At 48.1% G+C, this 19,219-nt stretch overlaps 1 protein-coding gene across 3 annotated transcripts in view; it reads left to right on the top strand.

Annotated features, from left to right (window-relative positions):
* Nucleotides 1-19,219, top strand: part of SGTB (small glutamine rich tetratricopeptide repeat co-chaperone beta) — a 142,103-nt gene that overhangs the window by 110,405 nt on the left and 12,479 nt on the right. For all 3 annotated transcript variants that reach the window (XM_063963222.1, XM_063963219.1, XM_063963226.1), the window contains 2 exons: nucleotides 4,129-4,166; nucleotides 6,049-6,132. In XM_063963222.1, coding sequence (XP_063819292.1) covers nucleotides 4,129-4,166; nucleotides 6,049-6,132 — 122 coding nt within the window. The remainder of the gene's footprint in view (nucleotides 1-4,128; nucleotides 4,167-6,048; nucleotides 6,133-19,219) is intronic.

A 19,219-nucleotide genomic window follows, 5' to 3' on the forward strand; every position in this document is an offset into this window, starting at 1 on the left:
CCAAGGTAATGGCCGAAAAGATGTTTCTTCAAAGAAAAAAGGCATCTAAATTATCCCTTACTTGGACGATATCCTGAAAAGGGCAAGTTCCAGAGAACAGTTGGAGGTCGGAAGAGCACTATCTAAAGTAGTTCTACGACAGCACGACTGGATTCTAAATATTCCAAGAATCGCAGCTGTTTTCCGACGATACGTCTGCTGTTCCTAGGAATGATTCTGGGCATAGTCCAGAAAAAGGTGTTCCTCCGGGAGGAAAAAGCCAAGGAGTATTTCGACCTAGTCAGAAACCTCCTAAAACCAGGCCAAGTATCAGTGCATCAATGCACAGGAGTCCTGGGAAAAATGGTGGCTTCTTACGAAGCGATTCCATTCGGCAGATCTCAGGATTTGCTGGACGAATGGTCCGGATCGCATTTTCAGATGCATCAGCGGATAATCCTGTCTCCAAGGACAAGGGTGTCTCTTCTGTGGGGGCTGCAGAGTGCTCATCTTTTAGAGGGCAGCACACTCAGCATTCAGGACTGTGTTCTGGGGACCACGGATACCAGCCTGAGAGGCTGGGGAGTAGTCACACAGGGAAAAAAATTTCCAAGGAAGTGTGGTCAAGTCTGGAGACTTCTCTCCACATGAATATACTGGAGCTAAGGGCAATTTACAATGCTCTGAGCCTAGGAAGACTCCTGCTTCAAAGTCAACCGGTGCTGATCCAGTAGGACATCATCATGGCGGTCGCCCACGTTATCAGACGGGGCGACACAAGAAGCAGGAGGGCAATGACAGCAAGGATTCTTCGCTGGGCGGAAAATCATGTGATAACACTGTCAGCAGTGTTCATTCCGGGAGTGGGCAACTGGGAAGATTTTCTCAGCATAAATGAATTCCACCCGGAAAAGTGGAAACTTAATCTGGAAGTTTCCACATGATTGTAAACCGTTGGGAAAGACCAAAGGTGGTTATGATGGCGTCCCACCTGAAGCGCCAGGTCAAGAGACACTCAGGCAATAGCTGGGACGCTCTGGTAACACCGTCGGTGTACCAGTCGGTGTATGTGTTCCATCCTCTGCTTTTCATACCCAATGTATTGAAAATGATAGGAAGGAGAGGAGTAAGAACTATACTCGTGGCTCCGGTTTGGCCAAGAAGGACTTGGTTCCCGGAACTTCAAGAGATACTAAGAAGGGTCTTGATTCGGCAAGAACCGTGTCTGTTCCGGGACTTACCGCAGCTGCGTTGACGCCAAGGCGGATGAACGCCGGATCCTAAGGGAAAGAGGCATTCCGGAAGAGGTCATCCCTACCCTGGTCAGAGCCAGGAAGGAGGTGACCGCACAACATTATCACCACTTAGGTGAAAATATGTGCCAGGGTGTGAGTCCAGGAAGGCTCCACGGAAGAATTTCAACTAGGTTAATTTCTACATTTCCTGCAAACAGGAGTGTCTATGGGTCTCAAATTGGGTCCATTAAGGTTCAAATTTCGGCCTGTTGATTTTCTTCCAGAAAGAAATTGGCTTCAGTTCCTGAAGTCCAGAAGTTGTTAAGGGAGTACTGCATATACAGCCCCTTTGATGTCTCCAGTGGCACTGGGCGATCTCAACGTAGTTTTGGGATTCCTAAAAAATCACATTGGTTTAAACAACTCAAATCTGTGGATTTGATATATCTCACATGGAAAATGACCATGCTGTTGGTCCTGGCCTCGGCCAGGCGAGTGTCAGAATTGGCGGCTTTATCTCACAAAGCCATATCTGATTGTCCATTCGGACAGAGCAAAGCTGCGGACTCGTCCCCAGTTTCTCCTTAAGGTGGTGTCAGCGTTTCACCTGAACCAGCTTATTGTGGTACCTGCGGCTACTAGGGACTTGGAGGACTCCAAGTTGCTGGATGTTATCAGGGCCCTGAAAATATAGTTTCCAGGTTGGCTGGAGTCAGGAAATCTGACTTGCTGTTTATCCTGTATGCACCCAACAATGCTGGGTGCTTCTGCTTCTAAGCAGTCGATTGCTCGTGGGATTGGTAGCACAATTCAACTTGCACATTCTGTGGCAGGCCTGCCACAGTCTAAATCTGTTAAGGCCCATTCCACAAGGAAGGTGGGCTCATCTTGGGCGGCTGCCCGAGGGGTCTCGGCATTACAACTTTGCCGAGCAGCTACGTGGTCGGGGGAGAACACGTTTGTAAAATTCTACAAATTTGATACCCTGGCAAAAGAGGACCTGGAGTTCTCTCATTCGGTGCTGCAGAGTCATCCGCACTCTCCCGCCCGTTTGGGAGCTTTGGTATAATCCCCATGGTCCTTTCAGGAACCCCAGCATCCACAAGGACGATAGAGAAAATAAGAATTTACTTACCGATAATTCTATTTCTCGGAGTCCGTAGTGGATGCTGGGCGCCCATCCCAAGTGCGGATTATCTGCAATACTTGTACATAGTTATTGCTAACTAAATCGGGTTATTGTTGTTGTGAGCCATCTTTTCAGAGGCTCCGCTGTTATCATACTGTTAACTGGGTTCAGATCACAGGTTGTACAGTGTGATTGGTGTGGCTGGTATGAGTCTTACCCGGGATTCAAAATTCCTCCCTTATTGTGTACGCTCGTCCGGGCACAGTACCTAACTGGAGTCTGGAGGAGGGTCATAGGGGGAGGAGCCAGTGCACACCACCTGATCGGAAAGCTTTACTTTTTGTGCCCTGTCTCCTGCGGAGCCGCTATTCCCCATGGTCCTTTCAGGAACCCCAGCATCCACTACGGACTCCGAGAAATAGAATTATCGGTAAGTAAATTCTTATTTTTTACTACCTATGCTGCACCAATCCTATATAATAAAAAGCTAACGTTGCTTCTCACCTCTATGGAGGGGAATTCAAGTGTTTTGGGCACCAGCAGCCACTACATGGCACTTGACGGAACAATTGAAGTGTTACTCCGTTTGGACACGCACCACCGCCGGCACTGACATTACTGTTATGTTGTTCCGTCATTTTGATGGGATAGGAACTGGTGCTTTTAATATTTTAAATGCCATAATTTATGGTATTCTTAGGATAATAAAGTATTGAATTACATCTTCCTGCCTGTTTATTATTCAATTTGAATGTTATACTCCCAGTGCTGTGTTACTGGTTTTTATTGTTGCTATATAAATAACTCTTACTAATAATGACAACTCAGAGAGTTGGGACCATATTTATTAAGCCTTACAAGAGATAAAGTGGAGACGGATAAAGAGAGATAAAGTACCAGCCAATCAGCTCATAACTGTCCCTTTTCAAACCCAGCCTGTGACATGGCAGTAAGGAGCTGATTGGCTGTTACTTTATCTCCGGCCACTTTATCTCTGTTCAAGCCTTAGTTTCATATTTACAGTAAGCAGGAGGTCAGAATGTTGCAGTCGTATTTGTCAAGAAATTGCACTACTACAGTATGTGATTGTAGCACAGGCTGCTTCGTCAGTCTACGTGTGCCACCTATCTCACACTCACACAGACAGTGTGTGCAATGAGTGAGAGGTCATAGCCTGCAGGTGGCGCTGACTAGCTGGGTCACTTATGTCACAGTGTGGTAAGTGTCCCTGAATTAACGGGAACAGTGGAACACCCTTTACAAGATATTTATGACTGTAACCAGGGCCGGACTGGCCATCTGGCACTTGTGGCACATGCCAGAAGGGCCGATGGACTCTCTGGTTTAGCCGCCCTTCCCCCCCGGTCTCCATGGAAATGGAGGCGTGCCGCAGGTCCACGCCCCCCGGACTCACAGTGGGCCCCCAGCAAGCGACGCCATAGAATGGGGGGGCGTGCCACGAGTACACGCACCCTTGACTCACGGTACGCCCCTGTACATCGTGACGGCGCGCCCCCCGCGACGTGCCCCACTGCCTTCACAAATGCCTGGGCTGAAATGGAGGCCCAGTCTGTTGCTGACTGTAACATAGAACTTGTGCTAAAGCTGTGCTGCCTTATTCTGGGACATCGATGCCCATATATTACTGTAATGTCAGCTGGTGCATTACTACATGTATGCCATAATCTGTATCAGCCGTTACATTATAATTCTATTAATGACTTTTGAGTGTCTTCCTTGGTGGCCGAGTCTCTAAGATGCTTTTATTTCCTATGTCGCCCCTAGGCAGCCAGCCTAATGCAGGATCCGCAGGTACAGCAGCTGTGAGTGGTCACATTTATTTATTTAATATTTTAGGAGCTTAAATAATTCTAATACAATATAGTTAAATGAAACATTATGCTATACAGGAAAGCTTTGTTCTGTGTTGCATGTTGTAGGATTTGCTGTTTAGGTGATGCTATTTGCCATTCATCGGGTGTTCTAAATACACATATCTGGATCTCATCTATTATTAGCTAAATTAAAACGTAATCCTATCCCGCCAGTGCAGCAGCAGGATCGGACCATGGGGGTCATTCCGACCTGATCGCACGCTGCCGTTATTGGCAGTGCAGCGATCAGGTCACTACTGCGCATGCTTATGTGCCGCAATGTGCAGGCGCGTCGTACGAGTACAAGGCGGATCGTTGCTGGGCGAAGGGTTTAATGAAGAATCCATTCGCACAGCCGATCGCAAGAAGATTGACAGGAAGAGGGCGTTTATGGGTGTCAACTGACCGTTTTCAGGGAGTGGTAGGGAAAATGCAGGCGTGTCCAAGCATTTGCAGGGCGGGTGTCTGACGTCAATTCCGGGACCGGACAGGCTGAAGTGATCGCAATGGCTGAATAAGTTCAGACCTATTCAGAAACTGCATAAACTGTTTTTGTACTGCTCGGCTGCACAGGCGTTCGCACACTTGCAGAACTAAAATACCACTCCCCTGTGGGCGGCGACTATCTGATCGCACAGCTGCAAAAAACAGCTAGCGAGCGATCAACTCGGAATGACCCCCCCATGTGTATAACAGTTAGACAGATCCTAAGTAGCACACAGTGTAATAGAGAATCTAGTAGCTACAGATTTATCCAGCTGTCTGACACCTACCTGACATCACTGCTATGTCCTGCAGAAGATGTGAGTGTAGCTCCCTCTAGTGACGCTCAGTGCATTCTTATTGCATGTGCCCTGCTCAGCAACAATTCACATTGTTCTCAACTAGTTTAGTTTTACTTCTGATTTGGTATCCAGCATTTCAGTATTGCAGCTGCAAATCCAAACTAATAAGTAATATATTATAATTACAGGAGTACAGTGACAAGTCCATTCAGGACCATAATGAGAGGCGTGAGACTGGTCAGGGTTGTAGCAGGAAGATAATGCCCCCTGGGCTGCCCTCCTGCACATGTAACCTGGGACCAGGAAGAAGCTGAGAGACTGAAGCATCCTAAGGACCAAGCACCCTGCAAACCCAATACCACAGCGGTGGGCAGCGATTGTGCTGCCCCCATATGCACTGAGTGATGGCACTGCTTGCCCCTCCTTTGTGCAAGGATGTGGAGGAGCCATGTTAAGCCTTGGTGGCACCTTTCTTCAACTAAGGGGTTTCTCCAGAGTGATTGGCACATCCTTAGTACATTTCTAGGCCTCTCTTCAATTTCGTCATTACATCATATGTGCGGGGGTCGGCCCATGGAGCAGAAGTGCCCTGCTACGGCCCTGAGTACATTGAGGCAGGATGGTCTGAATTTCATGGCTCTATTCCAACATCCCAATAGCGTGTTTCTGATGTAGTTGTAAGGTTTGTACCTTTAGCTTGGAGCAGTTAAAGCCTCAGTGTTACTGTTCCATTTAGGGGAAGGGGCGTTGGAGTTCAGTGCACTGGAAGCACTGGTTACCTCCTGTGATATGACAGTGATGCTTAGCCACGTCCCTTCTTGTGCTTGGGGCAATTTGCTGAATATTGTAGCATGCGGCACAGTTGCACCACAGGCTCGATCCAGTTGCCATGCAATGTGACCACATATCTATGTGGCCAACTAAGATATTCATCCTGTAGCTTGTGTTGAGCACTGTGGTTGTCAACTTTAAATGTACAGTAGTGATGGTTTGTACAAAACATAGATTATGTATAATAATTTCTAGTATTGCTTTGTCCTTTGCAGGATGTCTGGTATGATGTCTAATGCCGGAGGGGGTCCAGCTGCAGGTGTTGGGGGGCTCACAGATCTTTCCAGTCTCATACAAGCGTAAGTATCTCACGCATTAATTTTAGTTATAGAGTGCTGCCTCTGTATAGATGTAATAAGCTGGTTATTAGAGGTGATGGTCCTCGTGGTAAGGTCTGCCTGCCTTTGATCAATGTGGTATGCGTTCTACCAAAGAACATGTTTAAAAAACATTTTTTCTCTAGCATCCATAAGGGATATTGGGGGCAGGTTAGTACGATGGGGTATTGACGGGTCCAAAGGAGCCAGTGCACTTTAAATTTCTTCAACTGGGTGTGCTGGTTCCTCCCCTCTATGCCCCCTCTCACAGGCAGTTTAGAAAAAGTGCCCTCAGGAGAGGATGCACACTCTGCAAGCTCCAGAGTTTTTTCTTACGTCCTAGAGGATGCTGGGGACTCCGTAAGGACCATGGGGTATAGACGGGCTCCGCAGGAGACATGGGCACTCTAACACTTTAGATGGGTGTGAACTGGCTCCTCCCTCTATGCCCCTCCTCCAGACCTCAGTTAGATCCAGTGCCCAGAGGAGACTGGATGCACTGCAGGGGAGCTCTCCTGAGTTTCTCTGAAAAGACTTTTGTTATGGCAACAGGCTTCCTGTTTCGTGGGACTGAGGGGAGAGAAGCAGACCCACTGTCCTGGACTGATGGGCTCTGCTTCTTAGGCTACTGGACACCATTAGCTCCAGAGGGTCGGAACACAGGTGTCGTCCTTGCTGTTCGTCCCAGAGCCGCGCCGCCGTTCTCCTCACAGAGCCGGAAGATAGAAGCCGGGTAAGTGTAAGAAGAAAGAAGACTTCAAAGGCGGCAGAAGACTTCAGATCCTTATGAGGTACCATTGCTCCCACAACACACACAGGCACAGCACGGGTGCAGGGCGCAGGGGGGGCGCCCTGGGCAGCAATTTTCACCTCAAATAAGTCTGGCACAGTTATATAGATACTGTGAGGCAGTATATAAAAAAATCCCCTGCCAGTTTAAAGGAAAAGAGCGGGACCAAAGCCCGCCGTCGAGGGGGCGGAGCTTGATCCTCCAGCATTAACCAGCGCCATTTTCTCCACAGCAAGCTGCAGAGAAGCTGCTCCCGGACTCTCCCCTGCTGAACAAGTAACAGGGGGCAAAGACGAGGTGGGGGCACATTTATTTGGTGCTAAATTGTGTAGATATAGCGCTTTACAGGCTGGGACATTGTTTCAGTATCTGGTGGCGCTGGGTGTGTGCTGGCATACTCTCTCTCTGTCTCTCCAAAGGGCCTTATTGTGGGTCTGTCCCCATATTCAGATATCCCAGTGTGTGTGGGGGTGTCAGTACGTGTGTGTCGACATGTCTGAAGCGGAAGGCTCGTCTAGGGAGGATGCAGAGCAGATGGTGGTGGTGTCTCCGTCAGCACAGCCGACACCTGATTGGTTGGACATGTGGAATGTTTTAAATGCTAATGTGACTTTATTATATAATAGTTTGGACAAAGCAGAGTCCATGGACAGCGCAGGGAGTCAATCCATGGTTTTGGCTGGGTCACAAGACCCTTCAGGGTCCCATAAACGTCCCTTCTCCCAAATAGCAGACACTGATATCGACACGGATTCTGACTCCAGTGTCGACTATGATGATGCGAGGTTGCACCCAAGAGTGGCCAAGAGTATTCAATATATGATTATTGCAATAAAAGATGTATTACGTATCACAGAGGACCCCTCTGTCCCTGACACGAGGGTCTGCATGTTTAAGGAAAAGAAATCGGAGGTAACGTTTCCTCCATCTCATGAGCTGAACGCTTTATTTGAAAAGGCTTGGGAAACTCCAGACAAGAGATTGCAGGTTCCCAAGAGAATTATTATGACATATCCTTCCCCTCAAAGGACAGGTTACGGTGGGAATCCTCGCCCACGGTGGACAAGGCCTTGATGCGCTTGTCCAAAAAGGTGGCGCTACCGTCCCCAGACACGCCGGCCCTAAAGGATCCTGCGGATCGCAGACAGGAAACTACCTTAAAATCAATTTATGCGCATACGGGAACCCTGCTCAGACCTGCAGTAGCGTCGGCATGGGTGGGTAGCGCAATTGCAGCGTGGGTAGATAACTTGTCATCTGACATTGACACCTTAGATAAAGATAGTATTTCTCTGACGTCCTAGTGGATGCTGGGAACTCCGTAAGGACCATGGGGATAGCGGCTCCGCAGGAGACAGGGCACATCTAAAGAAAGCTTTAGGATCACCTGGTGTGCACTGGCTCCTCCCCCTATGACCCTCCTCCAAGCCTCAGTTAGATTTTCTGTGCCCGACGAGAAGGGTGCACACTAGGGGCTCTCCTGAGCTCTTTGTGAAAGTTTTAGTTTAGGTTTATTATTTTCAGTGAGACCTGCTGGCAACAGGCTCACTGCATCGAGGGACTAAGGGGAGAAGAAGCGAACTCACCTGCGTGCAGAGTGGATTGGGCTTCTTAGGCTACTGGACATTAGCTCCAGAGGGACGATCACAGGTTCAGCCTGGATGGGTCACCGGAGCCGCGCCGCCGGCCCCCTTACAGAGCCAGAAGAGCGAAGAGGTCCGGAAAAATCGGCGGCAGAAGACTTTCCTGTCTTCAGATAAAGGTAGGCGCACAGCACCGCAGCTGTGCGCCATTGCTCTCAGCACACTTCACACTCCGGTCACTGAGGGTGCAGGGCGCTGGGGGGGCAGCGCCCTGAGACGCAATAAATCGATAGAAAACCTTTTATGGCTAAAATAAATGCATCACATATAACTCCTGGGCTATATGGATGCATTTAACCCCTGCCAAAACATACAAGAAAACGGATGATAAGGACGCCGAGAAAGGGGCGGAGCCTATCTCCTCAGCACACTGGCGCCATTTTCCCTCACAGCTCAGTTGGAGGGAAGCTCCCTGGCTCTCCCCTGCAGTCACTACACTACAGAAAGGGGTTAAAAAAGAGAGGGGGGCACAAATTAGGCGCAGTATAAACAATACAGCAGCTATAAAGGGAAAAACACTTATATAAGGTTATCCCTGTATATATATAGCGCTCTGGTGTGTGCTGGCAAACTCTCCCTCTGTCTCCCCAAAGGGCTAGTGGGGTCCTGTCCTCTATCAGAGCATTCCCTGTGTGTGTGCTGTGTGTCGGTACGTTTGTGTCGACATGTATGAGGAGAAAAATGATGAGGAGACGGAGTAGAGTGTCTGTAATAGTGTTGTCACCCCCTGGGGGGTCGACACCTGAGTGGATGTACTGTTGAAATTGCGTGACAGTGTCAGCTTTGTATAAAAGACAGTGGTTGACATGAGACAGCCGGCTACTCAGCTTGTGCATGTCCAGACGTCTCATACAGGGGCTCTAAAGCGCCCGTTACCTCAGATACAGACGCCGACACGGATACTGACTCCTGTGTCGACGGTGAAGAGACAACCGTGATTTCCAATAGGGCCACACATTGCATGATTGAGGCAATGGAAAAAGTTTACACTCTTCTGATAATATAAATACCACCAAAAAAAGGGGTATTATGTTTGGTGAGGAAAAACTTCCTGTAGTTTTCCTGAATCTGAGAAATAAAATGAGGTGTGTGATGATGCGTGGGTTTCCCCCCGATAACAATTGATAATTTCTAAAAAGTTATTGGCAGTATACCTTTTCCCGCCAGAGGTTAGGGTGCGTTGGGAAACACCCCCTAGGGGGGATAAGGCGCTCACACGCTTGTAAGAACAAGGGCTCTACCCTCTCTGGAGATGGCCGCCCTTAGGGATCCTGCTGATAGAAAGCAGGAGGGTGTCCTAAAATGTATTTACACACATACTGGTGTTATACTGCGACCAGCAATCGCCTCAGCCTGGATGTGCAGTGCTGGGTTGGCGGGGTCGGATTCCCTGACTGGAAATTTGATATCCTAGATAAGGACAGTATATTATTGCCTATAGAGCAATTAAAAGATGCATTTCTATATATGCATGATGCACAGCGGAATATTTGCCGACTGGCATCAAGTATAAGTGCGTTGTCCAATTATACCAGTTAAGTGGTCAGGTGATGCGGATTCCAAACGGCATTTGGAAGTATTGCCTTAAAAAAAAAAAAAAAAGGGAATGTACCCCAGGTCGCCTCTCAAAATAAGACGCCGTATTATCAGGCGCAGTCCTGGTTGGCAAGCGGACAAAAGGGTTCCTCTTTTCTGCTCGTGACAGAGGGAGAGGAAAATGGCTGCAGAGATCAGCCAGTTCCCAGGAACAGAAACCCTTTTCCGCCTCTGCCAAGCTCTCAGTATGACGCTAGGGCTTTACAAGTTCAGGCACGGTGGGGGCCCGTTCTCAATGAATTTCAGTGCGCAGTGGGCTCACTCGCAAGTAGACCCCTGGATCCTTCAGGTAATATTTCAGGGGTACAAATTGGAATTCGAGACGTATTCCCCTCGCCGTTTCCAAAAGTCTGTTTTACCGACGTCTCCCGCTGACAGGGAGGCAGTTTTGGAAGCCATTCACAAGCTGTATTCCCAGCAGGTGATAATTAAGGTACCCCTCCTGCAACAGGGAACGGGGTATTATTCCACACTATTGTGGTACCGAAGCCAGACGGCTCGGTGAGACCGATTTTAAAATCTAAAATCTAAAATCTTTGAACACTTACATACAGAGGTTCAAATTCAAAATTGAGTCACTCAGAGCAGTGATTGCAAACCTGGAAGAAGGGGACTACATGATGTCTCGGGACATCAAGGATGCTTACCTTCATGTCAAAATTTACCCTTCTCACCAAGGGTATCTCAGGTTATGGTACAGAACTGTCACTATCAGTTCAGACGCTGCCGTAGGGATGGTCCACGGCACCCCGGGTCTTTACTGAAGTAATGACCGTAATGATGATATTCCTTCGAAGGAAGGGAATTTTAGTTATCCTTTACTTGGACGATTCCCTGATAAGGGTGAGATCCAGGGAACAGTTGGAGATCGGTGTAGCACTACCTCAGGTAGTGTTGCGGCAGCACGATTGGATTCTCAATATTCCAAAATCGCAGCTGGTTCCGACGACTTGTCTTCTGTTCCTAGGGATGATCCTGGACACAGTCCAGAAAGAAGGTGTTTCTCCCGGAGGAGAAAGCCAGGGAGTTATCCGAGCTAGTCAGGAACCTCCTAAAACCGAACCAAGTCTCAGTGCATCAATGCACAAGGGTTCTGGGTAAAAATGGTGGCTTCCTACGAAGCAATCCCATTCGGCAGATTCCACGCAAGACTTTCCAGTGGAACCTACTGGACAAATGGTCCGGGTCGCATCTTCAGATGCTTCAGCGGATAACCCTGTCACCAGGGACAAGGGTATCCCTCCTGTGGTGGTTGCAGAGTGCTCATCTTCTAGAGGGCCGCAGATTCGGCATGCGGGACTGGGTCCTGGTGGCCACGGATGCCAGCCTGCGAGGCTGGGGAGCAGTTACACAGGGAAGGAATATCCAGGGCTTATGGTCAAGCCTGGAGACATCACTTCACATAAATGTCCTGAAGCTAAGGGCCATTTACAATGCTCTAAGCTTAGCAAGACCTCTGCTTCAAGGTCAGCCGGTGTTGATCCAGTCGGACAACATTACGGCAGTCACCCACGTAAACAGACAGGGTGCCACAAGAAGCAGGAGGGCAATGGCAGAAGCTGCAAGGATTCTTCGCGGGGCGAAAAACCATGTGATAGCACTGTCAGCAGTTTTCATTCCGGGAGTGGACAACTGGGAAGCAGTTTTCCTCAGCACGACCTCCACCCGGGAGAGTAAGGACTTCACCCAGAAGTCTTCCACATGATTATAAACCGTTGGGAAAAACTCGACAGGTATTGCGCCACGTCAAGGGACCCTCAGGCAATAGCTGTAGATGCTCTGGTAACACCGTGGGTGTACCAACTTCAAGAGTTGCTCACGGAGGATCCGTAGCCTCTACCTCTAAGAAGGGTCCTGCTCCAGCAAGGACCTTGTCTGTTCCAAGACTTACCGCGGCTGCGTTGACGGCATGGCGGTTGAACGCCGGATCCTGAAGGAAAAAGGCATTCCGGATGAAGTCTTCCCTATCCTGATCAAAGCCAGGAAGGATGTAACCGCAAAACATTATCACCGCATTTGGCGAAAATATGTTGCGTGGTGCGAGGCCAGTAAGGCTCGACGGAGGAAATTCAACTGGGTCGATTCCTACATTTCCTGCAAACAGGAGTATCTATGGGCCTGAAATTGGGGTCCATTAAGGTTCAAATTTCGGCTCTGTCAATTTTCTTCCAAAAAAGAACTAGCTTCAGTCCCTGAAGTTCAGACATTTGTTAAAGGGGTACTGCATATACAGCCTCCTTTTGTGCCTTTAGTGGCACTTTTGGGATCTCCAGGTGGTTTTTGGGTTCCAAAAGTCACATTGGTTTGACACACTTAAATCTGTGGAGTTAAAATATCTGCCGTTATGTTATACGGCAGTTGCAGGAGAATGTAACCAGCAGCACAAGCTTTGGATACATTGTAAATCAGCCAGGCTATGATAGCACTGACACGGCTGAATTTTGAAACATTTGTTGCGGATCACTGAATACATGGGTCTACTGTCTGCATAACACGTTAGTGATACTTTCTATTGCAGTAAGACCATTCCAGTTTGATTCAATCAGCCGTAGATGACACACTGTTTTAAGTGATATAGATCAAACACTGGGAGTGTATACCATTTATACCTTCTGACTTAGCAATATTATTACGGCTTGTTTGTGCTGCCTCTTATCTATTACATACAGGAGCAGGGAGATTGAGGACAATTTACTAACTCCCAGTACTGTGGAAGGCTATTCTCCAATAAGATTAACCCCCTAACTGACGTGTGTGAATGCATGTCATATGAGAATATCCATCTAAGTGATTTTGTTCTGCACAAGTTAAGTGTTTAGATCACATTGCTGCAGTGTCCTAGTTGTCCACACAAACCTTACATGGTGAGAATATGTCCTGTTGGGAATATACTTAGAATTTTTTGAACAGTTGGGACCACATAAATAAAACCGCTATTTATTGAGATAGGGTCACTCTAACAATCCCTCATTATTAGCAGTAATCACAAGTGTTTTAGAATGGTATCCACTTAAGGTATTTATACATGAATTACTGATTTTGATCACTTTATTCTGTGATTAATAGTGGAATCCTCAATTTAATTATCCCAACAGCAAGCCATAATATCCCAAGGAGGGGAGCGCACAATTTATGTATACAATCCTATAGGTCAATATTGACAATAAGCACAATGATATAGTTGTATGATTATTACAAGAAAGAATTATCTAGCTGACTGATTATATTAGAGACTAGTGTGTGTTCTGATTATATTTTTTATTTTTTCTTCTGCACTATTCACTATTTCACATATTCTTTTTGAATACTTCGCCAGCTATCCACTATTAGTATTTTAAACCAATTACAATAAAGGTTATGTTTTATAGGAAGTTGTCCTATACCTAGATTCAGATTTGTCATTACAGTAAGTTACAGATGAGTGCCCCAATGTGGAATACTTTTTCTTTTTGTGTTTTATTATGATGAATTTATTCCAGGGAGCACCCCCAAATTAATGGTTAATACCAAGAATTTTCTCTGAGAATTGTCTTCAAATATAAACAATGGGAAGTAACTGACTGACATGAATATATGACCTAAATGATCTGTGCGGATTTTTCTCTTGTTTCAGAGTTAAAATATCTCACAGAAAAAGTGGTCATGCTGTTGGCTCTGGCCTGGGCCAGGCGCGTGTCAGAATTGGTGGCTTTATCCTGTAAAAGCCCTTATCTGATTTTCCATTCGGACAGGGCGGAATTGAGGACTCGTTCTCAGTTTCTCCCTAGGGTGGTTTCAGCGTTCACCTGAACCAAACCTATTGTGGTGCCTGCGGCTACTAGGGACTTGGAGGACTCCAAGTTGCTAGACGTTGTCAGGACCCGGAAAATATATGTTTCCAGGACGGCTGGAGTCAGGAAATCTGACTCGCTGTTTATCCTCTATGCACCCAACTAGCTGGGTGCTCCTGCTTTTAAGCAGACTATTGCTCGTTGGATTTGTAGTACAATTCAGCTTGCACATTCTGTGGCAGGCCTGCCACAGCCAAAAATCTGTAAATGCCCACTCCACAAGGAAGGTGGGCTCATCTTGGGCAGCTGCCCGAGGGGTCTCGGCTTTACAACTTTGCCGAGCAGTTACTTGGTCAGGAGCAAATACGTTTGTAAAATTCTACAAATTTGTTACCCTGGCTGAGGAGGACCGGGAGTTCTCTCATTGGGGGCTGCAGAGTCATCCGCACTCTCCCGCCCGTTTGGGAGCTTTGGTATAATCCCCATGGTCCTTACGGAGTTCCCAGCATCCACTAGGACGTCAGAGAAAATAAGAATTTACTTACCGATAATTCTATTTCTCGTAGTCCGTAGTGGATGCTGGGCGCCCATCCCAAGTGCGGATTGTCTGCAATACTGGTACATAATTATTGTTACCAAAAAATTTGGGTTATTGTTGTAGTGAGCCATCTTTTCGAGAGGCTTCTCTATTATCATGCTGTTAACTGGGTTCAGATCACAAGTTGTACAGTGTGATTGGTGTGGCTGGTATGAGTCTTACCCGGGATTCAAAATCCTTCCTTATTGTGTACGCTCGTCCGGGCACAGTATCCTAACTGAGGCTTGGAGGAGGGTCATAGGGGGAGGAGCCAGTGCACACCAGGTGATCCTAAAGCTTTCTTTAGATGTGCCCTGTCTCCTGCGGAGCCGCTGTCCCCATGGTCCTTACGGAGTTCCCAGCATCCACTACGGACTACGAGAAATAGAATTATCGGTAAGTAAATTCTTATTTTTGTTGACCTTGGGTCACATTAAGGACGCAGCGTTATATATGAGAGAGGCTGCGAGAGATATTGGGCTGTTGGGTTCAAGAGCCAATGCCATGGCAGTTTCTGCTAGAAGGTCCCTGTGGACCCATCAATGGACAGGTGATGCTGAAGTTCAGAAAGGGTCGGGGCTCTTCCTTCCTCGCCAGAGGTAGAGGTAGAGGGAAAAGAATGCCGGCTACGGCTAGTTCCCAGGAGCAGAAGTCCTCCCCGGCTTCTACTAAATCCACCGCATGACGCTGGGGCTCCACGGAGGGAGTCCGCGCCGGTGGGGGCACGTCTTCGACTCTTCAGCCACGTCTGGGTTCAGTCAGACGTGGATCCTTGGGCGATGGAAATTGTATCCCAAGGCTACAAACTGGAGTTCGAAGATGTGCCTCCACACCGATTTTTCAAATCAGCTTTGCCAGCTTCTCCCCCACAGAGGGAAGTAGTTTCAGCTGCCATACAAAAGCTGTGTCAACAGCAGGTGATTATCAAGGTTCCCCTAGGACAACAGGGGAAAGGGTTTTATTCAACCCTATTTGTGGTCCCGAAGCCGGATGGCTCGGTCAGACCAATTCTGAATCTAAAATCCCTAAACCTATATTTGAAAAGGTTCAAATTCAAGATGGAATATCTCCGGGCAGTGATCTCCAGCCTGGAAGGGGGGGATTTTATGGTGTCACTAGACATAAAGGATGCATACCTTCATGTTCTCATATATCCTCCTCATCAGGCGTACCTGAGATTCGCTGTACAGGATTGTCATTACCAGTTTCAGATGTTACCGTTTGGGTTTTCCACGGCCCCGAGAATTTTCACCAAGGTAATGGCGGAAATGATGGTGCTACTGCGCAAGCAGGGAGTCACAATTATCCCATACTTGGACGATCTCCTGATAAAGGCAAGATCAAGGGATCAGTTACAAAAAAGCGTGTCTCTCACCCTGAGAGTACTACAACAACACGGCTGGATTCTAAATCTACCAAAGTCGCAGTTGGTTCCGACAACTCGGCTGTCATTTTTGGGCATGGTTCTGGACACGGAAAAAAAGAGGGTTTTTCTCCCAATGGAAAAAGTCCAGGAACTCCAGAGCATGGTCAAGGACCTGCTGAAACCAAAAAGAGTGTCTGTTCATCAATGCACTCGAGTATTGGGAAAGATGGTGGCGGCCTACGAGGCCATTCCGCTCGGCAGGTTCCATGCGAGGACTTTTCAGTGGGACCTTCTGGACAAGTGGTCAGGGTCCCATCTACAGGTGCATCGGAGGATAAGCCTGTCCCCCAGGGCCAGGGTCTCTCTCCTGTGGTGGCTCCAGAGTGCTCACCTTCTAGAGGGTCACAGGTTCGCCATTCAAGATTGGGTTCTTGTGACTACGGACGCGGGCCTCGGAGGATGGGGAGCAGTCACACAAGGAAGACATTTTCAGGGAATATGGTCAAGCCAGGAGGCTTGTCTACACATCAACGTGCTGGAATTAAGGGCCATATACAACGGCCTGCAGCAGGCGGAGAGTCTTCTTCGCAACCTACCCGTTCTGATCCAATCAGACAACGTCACAGCCGTGGCGCATGTAAACCGCCAGGGCGGGACAAGGAGCAGAGCAGCAATGGCAGAAGCCACCAGGATTCTTCGCTGGGCGGAAAATCATGTAAGCGCTCTGTTAGCGGTCTTCATTCTGGGAGTAGACAACTGGCAGACTTCCTCAGCAGACACGATCTCCATCCAGGAGAGTGGGGACTTCATCAAGAGGTCTTTGCAGAAGTAACATGTCGTTGGGGACTTCCTCAAATAGACATGATGGCGTCACGCCTCAACAGAAAGCTTCGGACGTATTGTTCCAGGTCGAGGGACCCTCAAGCAGTGGCGGTGGACGCCCTGGTGACACCGTGGGTGTTTCAGTCGGTCTATGTGTTCCCTCCACTTCGTCTTATCTCAAAAATACTGAGAATCATAAGACGAACAAGAGTGCAGACAATACTGATTGTTCCAGATTGGCCTCGAAGGGCCTGGTATTCAGATCTTCAGGAAATGATCACAGAAGATCCGTGGCCTCTAGCTCTCAGGGAGGACCTGTTACAACAGGGGCCCTGTGTGTTCCAAGACTTACCGCGGTTACGTTTGACGTCATGGCGGTTGAACACCAAATTCTAGCTAGGAAGGGTATTCCGGGGGAAGTCATCCCTACTCTAATCAAAGCTAGGAAGGAGGTAACGGCGAAGCATTATCACTATCTGGAGGAAATATGTGTCTTGGTGTGAAGCCAAGAATGCTCCTACGGAAGATTTTCAGCTGGGTCGTTTTCTCCATTTTCTACAGACAGGAGTGGATATGGGCCTGAAGTTAGGCTCTTTTCAGAAGGAATTGGCTTCTCTCCCAGAAGTCCAGACTTTTGTAAAGGGAGTGCTGCACATCCAACCTCCTTTTGTGCCCCCAGTGGCGCCGTGGGACCTTAACGTGGTGTTACAGTTCCTTAAATCACACTGATTTGAACCTCTTCAAACAGTTGAATTAAAATTTCTCACTTGGAAAGTGGTCATGTTGTTGGCCTTGGCATCTGCGAGGCGGGTGTCCGAATTGGCGGCTTTGTCTCACAAGAGCCCCTATCTGATTTTCCATGTGGATCGAGCGGAGTTGAGGACTCGTCCTCAAATTCTGCCTAAAGTGGTTTCGTCGTTTCATATGAACCAACCTATTGTGGTGCCTGTGGCTACAGGTGACTTGGAGGATTCCAAGTCCCTTGATGTAGTCAGGGCCTTAAAAATTTATGTAGCCAGGACGGCTCGGGTTAGGAAAATAGAGGCACTGTTTGTCCTGTATGCAGCCAACAAGGTTTGCGCTCCAGCTTCTAAGCAAACTATTGCTCGCTGGATCTGTAACACGATTCAGCAGGCTCATTCTACGGCTGGATTGCCGTTACCAAATTCGGTAAAGGCCCATTCCACTAGGAAGGAGGGCTCTTCTTGAGCGGCTGCCCGAGGAGTCTCGGCATTACAGCTTTGCCGAGCAGCTACTTGGTCGGGTTCAAACACTTTTGCAAAATTCTACAAGTTTGATACCCTGGCTAAGGAGGACCTCCTGTTTTCTCAATTGGTGCTGCAGAGTCATCCGCACTCTCCCGCCTGGTCTGGAGCTTTGGTATAATCCCCATGGTCCTTACGGAGTCCCCAGCATCCTCTAGGATGTAAGAGAAAATAAGATTTTAAACCTACCGGTAAATCTTTTTCTCCTAGTCCGTAGAGGATGCTGGGCGCCCGTCACAGTGCGGACTATTTCTGCAAAGCTTGTATATAGTTGTTGCTTACATAAGGGTTGTTACATTTGAGATCAGTCTCGGGCTGATGCTGTTTTGTTCATGCTGTTAACTGGTTTAGTATGTACCATGTTGTACGGTGTGTATGGTGTGGGCTGGTGTGTATCTCGCCCTTAGATTGACAAAAATCCTTTCCTCGTACTGTCCGTCTCCTCTGGGCACAGTTCTATAACTGAGGTCTGGAAGAGGGGCATAGAGGGAGGAGCCAGTTCACACCCATCTAAAGTCTTAGAGTGCCCATGCCTCCTGCGGAGCCTGTCTATACTCCATGGTCCTTACGGATTCCCCAGCATCCTCTACGGACTAGGAGAAAAAGATTTACTGGTAGGTTTAAAATCTTATTTTTTCTTCAATTTCTTTTAAAACCTTTATTTCTTTCAGTATGCTGTTTGGGCAACAGCATACCTGCGCCGAGGGAGTTGGGGGGATGGTCACCGGCCTCGTGAGGTGCAGAGCCGCTTCCCCGCTGCAGGACCACCGTCCTGAGGGGCTGTTTGTTCAGCGGGTCACTGCGCATTAGCAGTCGCAGCCACAGCATACCGCACACGCCTAACAAAGTCTGAAGGTGATCATCGGTGGTGAGTACAAACCGGGGGACCCGCTAGGGGGGGTCTAATTCCAAGTTGATCACAGCAGGAATTTTTTTAGCAGTTGGGCAAAACCATGTGCACTGCAGGGGAGGCAGATTTAACATGTGCAGAGGGAGTTAGATTTGGGTGTGGTGTGTTCAATCTGCAATCTAATTTGCAGTGTAAAAATAAAGCAGCCAGTATTTACCCTGCACAGAAATAAAATAACCCACCCAAATCTAACTCTTTCTGCACATGTTATATCTGCCCCCCCCCCCATCCCCCCTGCAGTCCACATGGTTTTGCCCAACTGCTAAAAAATTTCCTGCTGCGATCAACTGGGAATTACCCCCATTGTGCGGCAGAGTCGCAGGTGAAGCG

The sequence above is a fragment of the Pseudophryne corroboree genome, chromosome 1 (assembly GCF_028390025.1).
Source record: "Pseudophryne corroboree isolate aPseCor3 chromosome 1, aPseCor3.hap2, whole genome shotgun sequence".
NCBI lineage: Eukaryota > Metazoa > Chordata > Amphibia > Anura > Myobatrachidae > Pseudophryne > Pseudophryne corroboree.